At 36.9% G+C, this 14,600-nt stretch overlaps 1 protein-coding gene across 1 annotated transcript in view; it reads left to right on the plus strand.

Moving 5' to 3' along the window:
- Positions 1-14,600, plus strand: part of LOC104986728 (ATP-binding cassette sub-family A member 3-like) — a 238,467-nt gene that overhangs the window by 37,874 nt on the left and 185,993 nt on the right. The window contains exons 6-8 of the mRNA XM_010837414.1: positions 3,912-4,028; positions 4,347-4,464; positions 6,194-6,367. Of these exons, the coding sequence (XP_010835716.1) occupies positions 3,912-4,028; positions 4,347-4,464; positions 6,194-6,367 (409 nt within the window). The remainder of the gene's footprint in view (positions 1-3,911; positions 4,029-4,346; positions 4,465-6,193; positions 6,368-14,600) is intronic.

Raw genomic sequence — 14,600 nt, forward strand, 5'->3', positions numbered from 1 at the left:
TTGAACTGTGAAGAAGGCTGAGCACCGAAGAACAGACGCTTTTGAACTGTGGTGTTGGAGAAGACTCTTGAGAGTCCTTTGGACTGCAAGGAGATCCAACCAGTCCATTCTAAAGGAGATCAGCCCTGGGATGTCTTTGGAAGGAATGATGCTAAAGCTGAAATTCCAGTACTTTGGCCACCTCATGTGAAGAGTTGACTCATTGGAAAAGACTCTGATGCTGGGAGGGATTGGGGGGCAAGAGGAGAAGGGGATGACAGAGGATGAGATGTCTGGATGGCATCACTGACTTGATGGACGTGAGTCTGAGTGAACTCCGGGAGTTGGTGATGGACAGGGAGGCCTGGCGTGCTGCGATTCATGGGGTCGCAAAGAGTCGAACACGACTGAGCGACTAATCTGATCTGATCTGATCTGATCTGAAAGGCATGAATACACTGAGAACTATTGCTACTGGCACCTAGTAAGCTGAGGCCAAGGGTGCTGTTAAACATTCTATAATGCACAATGCGGAATTACTCCAAAATAGAAATACCACTAAGTGAGAAATCCTGATGTATATGAGGCACTTAGGACAATATTTTGCATTGAATATGTTTCCAGTAATACTGAGGTTAAGAAATGCAGGTCTACGGCTAAATTTGGCTCAGTATTAACACAAAATCCTTATAGATAGTCTACCTATGACCTATAAATTATGTGGTTTTACTCTTTGGGGAAAACAAGAAATATTTCTAGGCAAATGTGAGCTCTAGATATTTTTCTCTCTAAGTCCTTAAAATAGTTCTTTTCACTACCCTGGGACATTCCTCACACATTTATGCTGGTGAATACTAATTCTATAATTAGTGAATTCTATAAGTGCACCTTCTATAAGAAGTGAATTCTATAAGAGCACCTTCCAAAGATCTCTGGAAATCTGTCTCTGATTAACCCTGTTAATTTGGCTGTGCAAACTTCAGCCACTTTGTCCTCTCTGGATTCCCAGCCCTATCTTCTCCTGTTAGGGACATTGCTGGATTCTCACTCCAGTTAGCCGGGCAACTAGTTAGCAACTAGCTGGGTGAGCATAGGGCTTATCTCAATGTTTCTCTCCTCTAAGGGATTACTGTCCTTTATCGCCAGGTCTTGGAAATCAAGATGTCTTAAAAATTAACTGTCACTTTACATCAATCATTTTTATTTTTAATTGAAATGTAATTGATATATAACATTTGTATTTGTTTTAGGTATACAACATAATGATTTAATATATGCATGCCTTGTGAAATGATTACCTCAATGAATTTAGGTAATATCCATCACCACATATTAATACAATTTGTGTGTGTGTGGTGAGAACTTTTTGAGATTGCTTTCTTAGCAACTCTCAATATACAATACTGTATTGTTAACTGTTATCATTGTGCTATGCATTAATTCCCAGAACATATTTATCTTGTAACTGGAAATTTGTAACTGTTAACCACCTTCATCCCCGCCACAAACCTCTGGCAAACACCAATCTGTTCTTGACATTTAATATAAGATTTTTTCTTAGATTTCACATGCAAGTGATATCATACAGTGTTTAACTTTCTCTACCTGACTCATTTCCCTAGGCATAACATCCTCAAAGCCCATTCATGTTGTTGTAAATGCAAGAGTTCCTTCTTTTCTATGGCTGTATTATTCCATATTCTCTCTCTCTCTCTCTCTCTCTCTCTCTGTTTCTAGCTGGAGGGTAAATCTGGTCCCATTTGCCCCAGAAGGCAATGGCACCCCACTCCGATACTCTTGCCTGGCAAATCCCATGGACAGAGGAGCCTGGTGGGCTGCAGTCCATGGGGTCACACAGAGTCGGGCACGACTGCGCGACTTCACTTTCACTTTTCACTTTCATGCATTGGAGAAGGAAATGGCAACCGACTCCAGTGTTCTTGCCTGGAGAATCCCAGGGATGGAGGAGCCTGGTGGGCTGCCGTCTATGGGGTCGCACAGAGTCGGACACGACTGAAGCGACTCAGTGGCGGCAACAGCAGCAGCAGCTCAGAAGGGGAAGCACTCCGTTTCTCTGAATGTTTTGTTTTGTATTAGATATCTTGTACGAGGGAACAGTAGAGACAGTGTCCTCCTATCTCGGCTAGTTGTTGCCTTACCTGCTACTTTGTTGTTGTGTACTCACTAAGTTGTGTTTGACTCTTTTGTGACCCCATAGACTGTAGCCCACCAGTCTCCTCCGTCCACGGGATTGGGTTGCCATTTCCTTCTTCAGGGGATCTTCCCAACCCAGGGATGGAACCCACATCTCCTGCATTGGCAGGCAGATTCTTTACCACTGAGTCACCAGGGAAGCCCAGCTGCTATTTTAGTCAGTTTCAATACCTTACTGGTTGAAAATACAGGCACTGAATTCCAAATTATTTCTCTTTTAAAATATCATGGCTATTACAGTGCATGGTTAATAAAAACCAAAATGACATGGAAAACATGACTCTCCATCATAAATCCCTGGGTTACTCACCCAGATGCAAAATCTTTTAAGATTTAGTGTATTTTTCTCCTTCTTTTTCTTTCTCTCAGTGTGTGCATGTGGACACTACACATCTCCACATTAAAGTTTGCCTACCTGTGAGTTTTTGGTGTCATGTATATTACTTCACTGTCAACTTTCTCGTTTTGATTTTTTGTTGAATCTTGCTTCAAAGGACTATTTTGTCACCAATTCTTAGTAAATCTGTTATTTTAAAGTTTTCCAATCTCTTAATTAATACTTTATTTCCTTATATGGTTCCTTTGCATAATAAAATGTACCTTAATTCACTGCAAGGACATTGGAAAGCAATCAAATATAGTAGGAAACATCTGTTTTTAATCACCTCTGGAAACTAGTACCACTAATTTTGCTTTGTTAAATAGCCGTTTAAATTAAAAAGATCATCTTGTAACGAAATTTTGATGTGCCTTTGTTAAAACTTGAAATATCAAATGTCTGTATCCATTGACTTCTGATGAATTATAGTTTATCAAACTCATTGCTAAAACTGTGAACTCTTTCTTGCTCATAGTTTTATTCAAATTCTAGTATTCATAAATGAGGACACTGAGGCAGAGAGAGGTAAAGGAGCTGGCTTAAGGTCTTTTTATTGCCAAGTGGCAAGTCAGGATTCAAACACAGGGAGTCTGTCTCCAGTCTGTGCTTGTCCAGGGAAAAGTAGCCTCTGAAATAAGAAGCAGCAGCATGATAGAACAGGAGGAGCACAGAGCAGGGAGTTTGCTGCTGTATAAATTTGTAAAAGCAACTTACCCTCTCTGGGTCTCGTTTTCTGATCTGTAAAATTGGAGGGGTTTGGTTTAAATTAGAGATTTGCAAACTTTTCCTGTATAAGACAGTATAATATTTTAGGTTCTGCAAACCATTTCACAACTATCAACTCTACTGTTGTAGAATGAAAACAGCCACAGACAATACAGAAGTGAATGAGAATGGCTATGTGTCAACAAAACTTTATTTACAAAAATTATGAGGCAGACTGGATTTGGCCCATGGGCTGTAGTTTTCCCTGCTTTCATCTATAATAATATTAAAAGTTATTTACTTTCTTCCATTATGTCCTGAGGCAGAATATCATAACGAGAAAAGTAATCCTAGATTTCATGTTTTCAATTTCTAATTAACTGTTTCTTAGATTAGAACCATAACTGGTAAGTTACTCAAAATTCCAGTTTGGAAATCACAGCATTGACATTCACTAGGTTAAATGATTGTGATCAGGTCATTTGACTATTCTGAGACTTGGTTTCTTTGCAGAATGACAATGATGATATTTAACCTATGTAAGTTTTTATGAGGATTAAGTCAGATAATGTCTGTGAGTGTATTTTGAAAATATCACTTTCACGGTATTTGTTCTGTGTTGACTCTCCCACAGGAGTACCAGTTCATGATAGGGCTCAGTAATGGTATGCTCTGGGCATCTTATTTTGTCACGTTCCTTCTGATGTTTTTAATTATCGTCTGTATACTGTGCGTGGTTTTATTTGTCAAGGCAAGTATCTGTTTGAATGCATCACGCTGCAGCGACACTTTGAGAGGGATAAAATAATTGTGGGTGGGAGCTGCATGGGTTTTAGGTTGCAAAAGAATAGATGTGTTTATCATTGACCCTCTGGGAAATTCAGAAGCTGCTCAGTCTATCAGCAGACACAAACCATTGATCCTTTCTGTGGGAAATGAGTTATTTAGTTAAATGTTGCCATTTCACTTGAGGGTACGGAAATGTTTTAAGGCTGTTTTATTTCACCCCCTTGTTTTCCTGTGACACCACTTCCATTGTGACTAAACTGGCTTCACAATTGTATTGTAGATTGTGCCTGTAGTTGTCCTCCAAAACAGCGACCCGTCCCTCATCTTTGTCTTTTTCCTGTGTTTTGTCGTGGCCACCATAACCTTCGGCTTTCTGATTACCACATTCTTCGATAAAAGTGAGTACAAGGCTCCTTCCGTGAAACATTTTAACTGTTTCAATTGACTAAAAGAGGATTTTATATGGTAGTTTCTTCTAAGTTTTAGTTGCCACTTCATATAGAGCCTCTGCTTGCATTCTAAATTTGTCTAAAAATATACATGTCATATAAACGTGAAATGATTTGAGAGGAAGGGCAAAAATTGGTGAAAATTACTATATTAATAGCATAGGATGCATGGGAAAAGAGAATAAAAATCAACATAAGATCACATGTGACAAGAGGATATAAACTAAAATACGGTCATGTGAAAGCATTTATTTATTCATCACTCACTCAGTGAAGTCTTTGGATCACTTATCACATACCTGGAACATTATCAAATATACCAAAAAAAAAAAAAAGAGAGAGAATTTTCTGCCCTGTTCTCACTTACAAGAGGGATGTGTGAGTGAACAAATTCAAACTAGCCCAGTTAGGGAATTTGTAGAATTGCTTCTCCTGTGGCCATTTTCTATTATTTATTTTAAAAATAAGTAAATTTTGTTTTTCAGAAAACAAACCTTCACCATTTTTTGGCTTTTATATCTATCTTATATGCTAAACAATTAAAATATTGCCTTCTTTCAACCATATAGGGCACAAGTACCATGAAGCAAATGTTTTATGGTATAGAAATTTGTATTTTTATTGTTTTCAGCAGCAACACCTGTTGGCTTGTTCTTACAAAATAGAGCAAAATAACTACCCTCTACCACAGAGCACAGGAGAGCTATGAGTGGAGAGAATTATGTCAAAGTAAGCCTGAAGATAGTGGCAGTGGCTTAGTCACTAAGTTGTCTCTGACTTTTGCCACCCCACACTCTGTAGCCTGCCAGGAGTCTCTGTCCATGGGATTCCCCAGGCAGGAATACTGGTGTGTGTTGCTTAAATGTGACATGCCAAAGGGTAACATAAAGTAGGCAAATGTCAATGAATGACTTACTTGCCTAAAACAAGTATATCCCTGGATCGGAAAGATCCCCTGGAGAAGGAAATGGTGAGCCATTCCAGTACTCTTGCCTGGGGAATTCCATGGACAGAGGAGCCGGGCAGACTAGAGTCCATGGGATCGCAAAGAGTCAGACACGACTGAGCAACTAGCTTTCATTTTTCATAATACAAACACCCAGATGACTCTCTTTGATGATTTTGTTGTCAGTCTTTTTAATGTATTTTTATAAAATATTATAAGTAAAATTTTGAAATATAAGACTGAGAGTATTTAGAAAGTGACTAAAGCTTTTCCGTTTCAAAAATTCCAAAATAAATGGTAATTAGGTAGGTATATTCTTATGATGTTATGAGGGATGTTGTACTTCTAGAGGTTATTAAGCTAAGTGGTCATAAATAAAAAATAAAAAGGCAAGATTTTATAAATGTAAGGATCAATTCTTCTTTAAATAAGTAAATATCCACATCATTGTATAAGAAAGAGCAAATTCCAGAAAAGTTCCTTCCTCATGCTACTCATCTATTCATTCAAGCAAGCAAGCAAAATATTTATTAAACAACTACTCTCTGTTAAGCACTGCTTAAAAGCTGATGATACAGTAGTGAACAACACTGGTAACACAGTGGTGAACAAGGCAGACAATTCCTCTTCTAGAGTTTACATTTTAGAGCTCTTTTGTAGTAAAATAGGGGTATTTCTACTGCAAGATTTTGTATGTTATGTACTGACCATGTTTTCCATCTTACCTTTCAGCTTCATTGGCTGTTTCTATTGGAGGTTTCCTCTTTTTCCTTACCTTCTTTCCATTTGTAGTGGTCATCACCATGTATGGAATGTTGAGCCGCACGGGGAAGCTGGCTTCCTGTCTCCTTTCAAATATTGCAGTAGCTTTGGGGATTACTACTATAAGCAAGTTGGAAATAAAGGGTGGGTTTTTTCTTTATAAAAAATTTACTTTGATGATTTGATTCCTAGGAAGAAAATGTAGGTGATCTGGGATTGGCAGTATAGTAAGTGGAAAGTGGGTAAAAGGAAACTTTAGTGTCTCTTAAATATTTTTCCTGGTGTGTACTATTTTGATCATAAAAATGATATTTATATACTATATATGTATACAGTATATATAAATTTATACATGAAATATGTACATGTAAATGTATATACAAATGTTTGTTTGTTTTCATGCCTTTATATCAGTGACCTATCTGGGGGAAAATTTTGCTACCTAGGGAATGTTGACAATGTTCAGGGATATTTCTGGTTTCTAATTGTCATAACTGGTGGAGGATTGCTACTGATATCAGTGGGTAGCAGTCAGAGATGCTATTAAACATCCCACAAAGCACAGGACTGCTGCTGATATAATTACCTAGCTCCAAATGTCAACAGCACCAAAGCTGAAGACATTCTGTTCAATATCCATATATTAAAATATATGAGTTCACACTGTTACATTTAGTTTCAATTTAATATCAATTTCCTGGCAGTTCAGTAGTATGGACTCTGCATTTTCACTGCTGAGGGCCTGATTCAATACCTAGCTGGGGAACTAATACCCCACAAGTCATGCAGTTCTTCCTACCAAAATAAGTTCTTCCTACCTTTTTCAGTTTCTTGTATTTATTTCCCTTTCCAACCATGAGAAATCTGACCCCCACCATTGTCAGAATAACTACTAAGTTGCTTAATTTTGCAATATTCATAAATGCTTACAGAAATGTTGATCTACTCCACTGTAAAGAACTAACATTTTAAGTAGGGTGATTGCTTGCAAATCTTTTTACATTTAATCTGAGTGTAGGTAGTCAAAGTACTGTGTCCAAAAATTATTTAGATTAGTATTTCTTATTACTTTCAGTGGCTCAGTTGTGTCTGACTCTTTGCAACCCCATGTACTATAGCCCACCAGGCTCCTCTGTTCATGGGATTCTCCAGGCAAGAATCCTGGAGTGGGTTGCCATTTTCTTCTCCAGGTGACCTTCCCGACCCACGGATTGAACCTGGGTCTCCTGCATTGCAGGCAGATTCTTTACCATCTGAGTTACCAGGGAAGTATTACTTTTAGTGTGGTTATGTTATTCTTTTGAAATATGGATATGTACATCTGTTTCTGCCAAATTTTTAATCTCACCATCATTGCTTATTTAATATAAATTTCTAAATATGCAGATATTAACACAGATGTTTAAAAGTAAAATCCTAGAAAATAAAGTATACTACTACTACTACTAAGTTGCGTCAGTCGTGTCCGACTCTGTGCGACCCCATAGACGGCAGCCCACCAGGCTCCTTCATCCCTGGGATTCTCCAGGCAAGAACACTGGAGTGGGTTGCCATTTCCTTCTCCAAAAATAAAGTATACTCAGATAAAAATCATTCCCTCCCCATACCAGTGCTTTGCTCCCTTGTAGGTAAGTCTTATTTATTTCTGTTTTATCTTCTCTGTGATTTATATTCTAAGAAGATTAACAATACTGCATATTTTCATATTTATCTCACCATTAAGTAAAATTATTGGTGTAATGTATACACATTTACAACGTGCTTTTCTTCAGCCAACAATATATTCTAGAAATCTTTCCCTATGAACACAGATATATTTATTGTTTTTTACAGATGCATGGTGTGGATGTGGCATAGTTCATTCAAACAATCAACTATGCATGAACATTTAGGAGATTTACAATATTTTTAATTTTTAATTTATTTATTTTAATTGGAGGAAAGTTACAATATTGTGATGATTTTTGCCATACATCAACATGAGTCAGCCATGTGTATATGTGTGTCTCCCTATTCTGAACCCCCTCCCAATTCCTTCCCCAACCTATCCATCCGAGTAGTTGCAGAGCTCTGGCTTTGGGTATCCTGTCTCATGCATTGAACGTCTTTGGTCATCTATTTTACATATGGTAAAATACATGTTTCAATGCTATTCTCTCAAATTATCCCACCCTCACCTTCTCCCACTGAGATCAAGAGTCTGTTCTTTATATTTGTATCTGCTTTGCTGCTCTGCACATTGGGTCGTTGGTACCATCTTTATAAATTCCATATATATGCATTAATATGCAATATTTGTATTTCTCTTTCTGACTTGCTTCACTCTGTATAACAGGCTACAGTTTCATCAACCTCATTAGAACTGACTCAAATGTGTTCTTTTTTATAGCAGAGTAATATTTCACTGTGTATATGTACCACAACTTCCTTATCCATTCATCTGCCAATGGACATCTAGGTTGCTTCCATGTCTTAGTTATTATAAATAGTGCTGCAATAAACATTGGGGTACATGCGTCTCTTTCACTTCTGGTTTCCTCAAGGTGTCTGCCCAGCAGTGAGATTGCTAGGTCATATTACAGTTCTAGTCCCAGTTTTTAAAGGAATCTCCACACTTTTCTCCATAGTGGTTGTACTAGTTTGCATTCCCATCAACAGTGCAAGAGTGTTCCCTTTTCTCAGCACCTTCTCCAGCATTTATGGTTTGTAGACTCTTTGATGATGGCCATTCAAGATGATACCTCATTGTGGTTCTGATTTGAATTTCTCTAAAAATGAGTGAAATTCAGCATCTTTTCATGTGTTTATTAGCCATCTGTGCATCTTCTTTGGAGAAATGTCTGTTTAGTTCTTTTGCCAATTTTTGATTGGGTGGTTTATTTTTCTAATATTGAGCTTCATGAGCTGCTTGTATATTCTGGAAATTAATTATTTGTTATTTGTTTCATTTGCTATTATTTTCCCCCATTCTGAACTCATTCTATGAGGCCACCATCATCCTGATACCAAAACCAAAGATGCCACACACACACACACACAAAAACTGCACGGCAATATCATTGATGAACATAGATGCAAAAATCCTCAACAAAATTCTAGCAAACAGAATCCAACAACATATTAAAAAGACTATACATCATGATCAGGTGTGCTTTATTCTAGAGATGCAAAGATTCTTCAGTATTCATAAATCAATCAACATGATACACCATATTAACAAATTGAAAGATAAAAGCCATATGATTATCTCAATTGATGCAGACAAAGCCTTTGACAAAATTCAACACCCATTTATGATATACCAGAAAGCAGGCAGAGAAGGGACATACCTCAACATAATAAAAGCCACATACGACAGATCCACAGCAAACATTATCCTCAATGGTGAAAAACTGAAAGCATTTCCTCTACAATCAGGAACAAGACAAGGGTATCCACTCTCACCACTACTATTCAACGTAGTTCTGGAAGCCTTAGCCACAGAAATTAGAGAAAAAAAGGAAATAAAAGGAATCCAGGTTGGAAAAGAAGAATCTCTTATTGTTTGAAGATGACATAATCCTCTATCTAGAAAACCCTAAAAATGCCACCAGAAAATTACTAGACCTAAACAATGAATATAGTAAAGTTGCAGGATATAAAACTAATACACAGAAATCCCTTGCATTCCTATACACTAACAATGAAAAATATAAAGAAAAACTAAGGAATGAATCCCATTCAACATTGCAATGAAAGGAATAAAATATTTAGGAATAAATTTACCTAAAGGAACAAAAGACCAGAAAACTATAAAACATTGATTATATTATATGAAAAAATCAAAGATGACACAAATAGATGGAAAAATATACCATGTTCATGGATTGGAATAATCAATATAGTGAAAATGAATATAATACCCAAAGCAATCATAGATTCAATGCAAAAGCTATCAAACTAACAATGGTATTTTACACAGAACTAGAACAAATAATTTCACAATTTATATAAAAGCACAAAAGACTCTGAATAGTCAAAGCAATCTTGAGAAATAAGAATGGAACTAGAGGAATTAACCTTCCTGGCTTCAGACTATACTACAAAGCTACAGTCATCAAGACAGTATGTTACTGGCAGAAAGACAGAAATATAGATCAGTGGAACCAAATCGAAAGCCCAGAGATAAATCCACTCACCTATGGACACCTTATATTTGAAAGGAGGCAAAAATATATAATGGAGAAAAGACAGTCTCTTCAACAAGTGGGGCTGGGAAAACTGGTCAACTACATGTGAAAGAATGAAACTAGAACACTTTCTAATACCATACACAAAAATAAACTCAAAATGGATTAAAGACCTAAATGCAAGACCAGAAAATATGAAACTCTCAGAGGAAAACATAAGCAGACCACTCTCTGACATAAATCACAGCAAGATCCTCTATGACCACCTCCCAGAGTAATGGAAATAAAAAGAAAAACAAATAGGACCTAATTAAACTAAAATATTTTGTACAATGAAGAAATTTTAAGCAAGGTGAAAAGACAACCCTCAGAATGGGAGAAAATAATAGCAAAGACTTAATCTCCAAACTATACAAGGAGCTCAAGCAGCTCAATACCAGAAAAACAAACAACCCAGTCAAGACATGGGCAAAAGAACTAAACAAACATTTCTCCAAAGAAGATATACAGATGGCTAACAAACACATGAAAAGAGGCTCAACATCTCATCATTATAGAAATGTAAATAAAAACTGCAATGAGGTATCATCTCACACGAGTCAGAATGGCTATCATCAAAAAGTTTATAAACAACAAATGCTGGAGAGGGTGTGCAGAAAGGGGGACCCTCTTACATTGTTGGTGGGAATGCAAACTGGTACAGCCACTATGGAGAACAATGTGAAAATTCCTTAAAAAACTGGGAATAGAACTGCCATACAACCTAGTAATTCCACTGCTGGGCAAACACCCTGAGGAAACCAGAATTGAAAGAGACACATGTACCCCAGTGGTCATTGCAGCACTATTTACAATAGCTAGGGCATGGAAGCAACCTAGATATCCATTGGCAATGGATGGATAAGGAAGTTGTGTTACATATACAGAGTGGACTATTACTCAGCTATAAAAAGCAATGCATTTTCAGCTCTGATGAGGTGATGAACCTGGGGCCTATTGCTTTTTCAATGATCCAGCGGATGTTGGAACAGGTTTAGATTTATAAAAAATTGAACAGAGAGTACTAACAGTTCCTGTATAGCCTTCAACACACAGTTTCCTTCATCATTATTTTTATGTTGAAGTATAGTTGATTTACAATATTATGTGTTTCAGGTGTACAACACAATGATTCAATATTTTTATAGATTATATTCCATTCCAAGATTTTATAAAATAGTGGCTATATTCACTGTGCTATTTGATGTATCCTGGTAGCTTATCCATTTTATACATAATAGTTCGTACCTCTTAAACCCCAACCCCTTATTCCTCTATCCCCTTCCTTCTCCCCACTGGTAACCACAAGTTTTTTCTCTTTAAGCCTGTTTCTGTTTTTGTATACTCATTAGATTGTTTTTAGATTCCATATATAAATGATAACATACAGCATTTGTCTTTCTGACTTATTTCACTATGTATAATACCCTCCAGTCCATCCTGTTGTAGCAAATGGTCAAATTTCATTCGTTTTATGGCTAATATTTCATTACATGTATTATTACGTATACCGTTATTTATTCATCTTTAATGGATACTTAGGTTGCTTCCATAGCTTGGCTACTGTAAATAATGTTGCTACAAACATTGGGGCATGTGTATCTTTTCAAATTAGCATTTTTGTTTTCTTTGGCAATATACTCATAAGTGGCATTGATGGATCATATGGTAGTTCTCATTTTAGTTTTTTGAGGAACCTCCATACTGTTTTCCATGCAGGGTGTACCAATTTACATTTCCACCAACAGTGTACTGAAATTCCCTTTTCACCATATCCTCACCAATATTTGTTATTTGTAGTCTAGCTGTGACCTTTTCTTTTCCACCTTGAAAACTTTCTTTAACATCTGTTATACAGTTGGTACAGAGAAGGCAATGGCACCCCACTCCAGTACCCTTGCCTGGAAAATCCCATGGATGGAGGAGTCTGGTAGACTGCAGTCCATGGGGTCACTAAGAGTCGGACACGACTGAGCGACTTCGCTTTCACTTTTCACTGTCATGCATTGGAGAAGGAAATGGCAATCCACTCCAGTGTTCTTGCCTGGAGAATCCCAGGGACGGGGGAGCCTGGTGGCTGCCATCTATGGGGTCGCACAGAGTCGGACACGACTGAAGTGACTTAGCATAGCATAGCATAGCATACAGTTGGTTTGATAATGCTAAATCATTTTACATTTTGCTTGTAAAGATCTGATTTCTCCATCAAATATGAATGAGAGCCTTGTTGGCAAGAGGATTCTTGATAGGTTTTTCACTTTCATTGCTGTTTTTTGATTTGTAATAATCTATGATTTTATTTGCCTTTAACAGTAGACAAAACTGTTAACTCATAACTCACCTGCCATTTGAACAGAAAACACCATATTCAAATGCATCATTTTCTAGTCTTTGTCACCATCTTCCAGCATTCTATTTTGACAGTTAAATTGAAATGCGCTTTCCATTCCATAGAACTTTTTAAGCATGAATTTTTAAATTTTCTTACAACAAAATCTACAAAAGTATATAATAGCAAATATTAGCTGCATTTAAAATTATTGTTGCTATTATTATTTTTAGCATTCTTCATAAAGAGATAAGGAAACTGAATGGTTAAGTGAATTGTTTAAAATTCCTCAGTTTATAACAGGAACAGAACACAATGTTGAATTCACATCCTTTGTTTTAAACATTCAAAATATACTAGTTGGCTATGAAATTGGGGTTAAATGAAATAATAGCACAATACTCATTATGTTGTGTAACTCTTGTCTTCTGGAAAACTGTAATCTACGTTTCTCAGTGCCACTGTTGACCTAGATAAAGCACATACACCGACTCCAGAAACACTGAAGAAAAACAGGCACAGACAGTAAGCAATAAAATGCATATGTGCTAACAGCAAAAAGAAATATTTGGAAGAATTACAAGCTAAGTTTATTATATAATTATTAATCATATGAAGTTTTCACTTTCTAAACAGTGGAATCTTCAATTAAGATTCAAACTTCAGATCATATGTGAAAAGGTCAAATAGTAGTTAAAGTGAAGCAAATTAGGAGCCGTGGAGTTGTGCTCTTAGGCTAGATGTTTGCTGCCTTGGATAAGTTCAAGCCACTATAGACTAATTCCTTCATTTAAAAAGATTTGTTTATTTAATATATTTATTTTAGTTGGAGGCTAATTACTTTACAATATTGTAGTGGTTTTTGCCATACATTGACATGAATCATGCTCAAAATTTTCCAAGCCAGGCTTCAGCAGTACGTGAACCGTGAACTTCCATATGTTCAAGCTGGTTTTAGAAAAGGCAGAGGAAACAGAGATCAAACTGCCAACATCCACTGGATCATGGAAAAAGCAAAAGAGTTCCAGAAAAACATCTATTTCTGCTTTATTGACTATGCCAAAGCCTTTGACTGTGTGGATCACAATAAACTGTGGAAAATTCTGAAAGAGATGAAAATACCAGACCACCTGACCTGCCTCTTGAGAAACCTGTATGCAGGTCAGGAAGCAACAGTTAGAACTGGACATGGAACAACTGACTTATCCCAAATAGGAAAAGGAGTACATCAAGGCTGTATATTGTTACTCCACTTATTTAACTTATATGCAGAATACATCATGAGAAACACTGGGCTGGAGGAAGCACAAACTGAAATCAAGATTGCCAGGAGAAATATCAATAATCTCAAATATGCAGATGACACCACCCTTATGGCAGAATGTGAAGAACTAAAGAGCCTCTTGATGAAAGTGAAAGAGGAGAGTGAAAAAGCTGGCTTAAAGCTCAACATTCATAAAACTAAGATCATGGCATCCAGGCCCATCACTTGATGGCAAATAGATGGGGAAACAGTGGAAACAGTGGCTGACTTTATTTTTCTGTGCTCCAAAATCACTGCAGATGGTGATTGCAGCCTTGAAATTAAAAGATGCTTACTCCTTGGAAGGAAAGTTATGACCAACCTAGATAGCATATTGAAAAGCAGAGACATTACTTTGTCAACAGAGGTCCATCTAGTCAAGGCAATGGTTTTTCCAATAGTCATGTATGGATGTGAGAGTTGGACTATAAAGAAAGTTGAGCATCAAAGAATTGATGCTTTTGAACTGTGGTGTTGGAGAAAACTCTTGAGAGTCCCTTGGACTACAAGGAGATTCAACCAGTCCATCCTAAAGGC

The sequence above is a fragment of the Bison bison genome, unplaced genomic scaffold (genome assembly GCF_000754665.1).
Source record: "Bison bison bison isolate TAMUID 2011002044 unplaced genomic scaffold, Bison_UMD1.0 scf7180017864072, whole genome shotgun sequence".
NCBI lineage: Eukaryota > Metazoa > Chordata > Mammalia > Artiodactyla > Bovidae > Bison > Bison bison.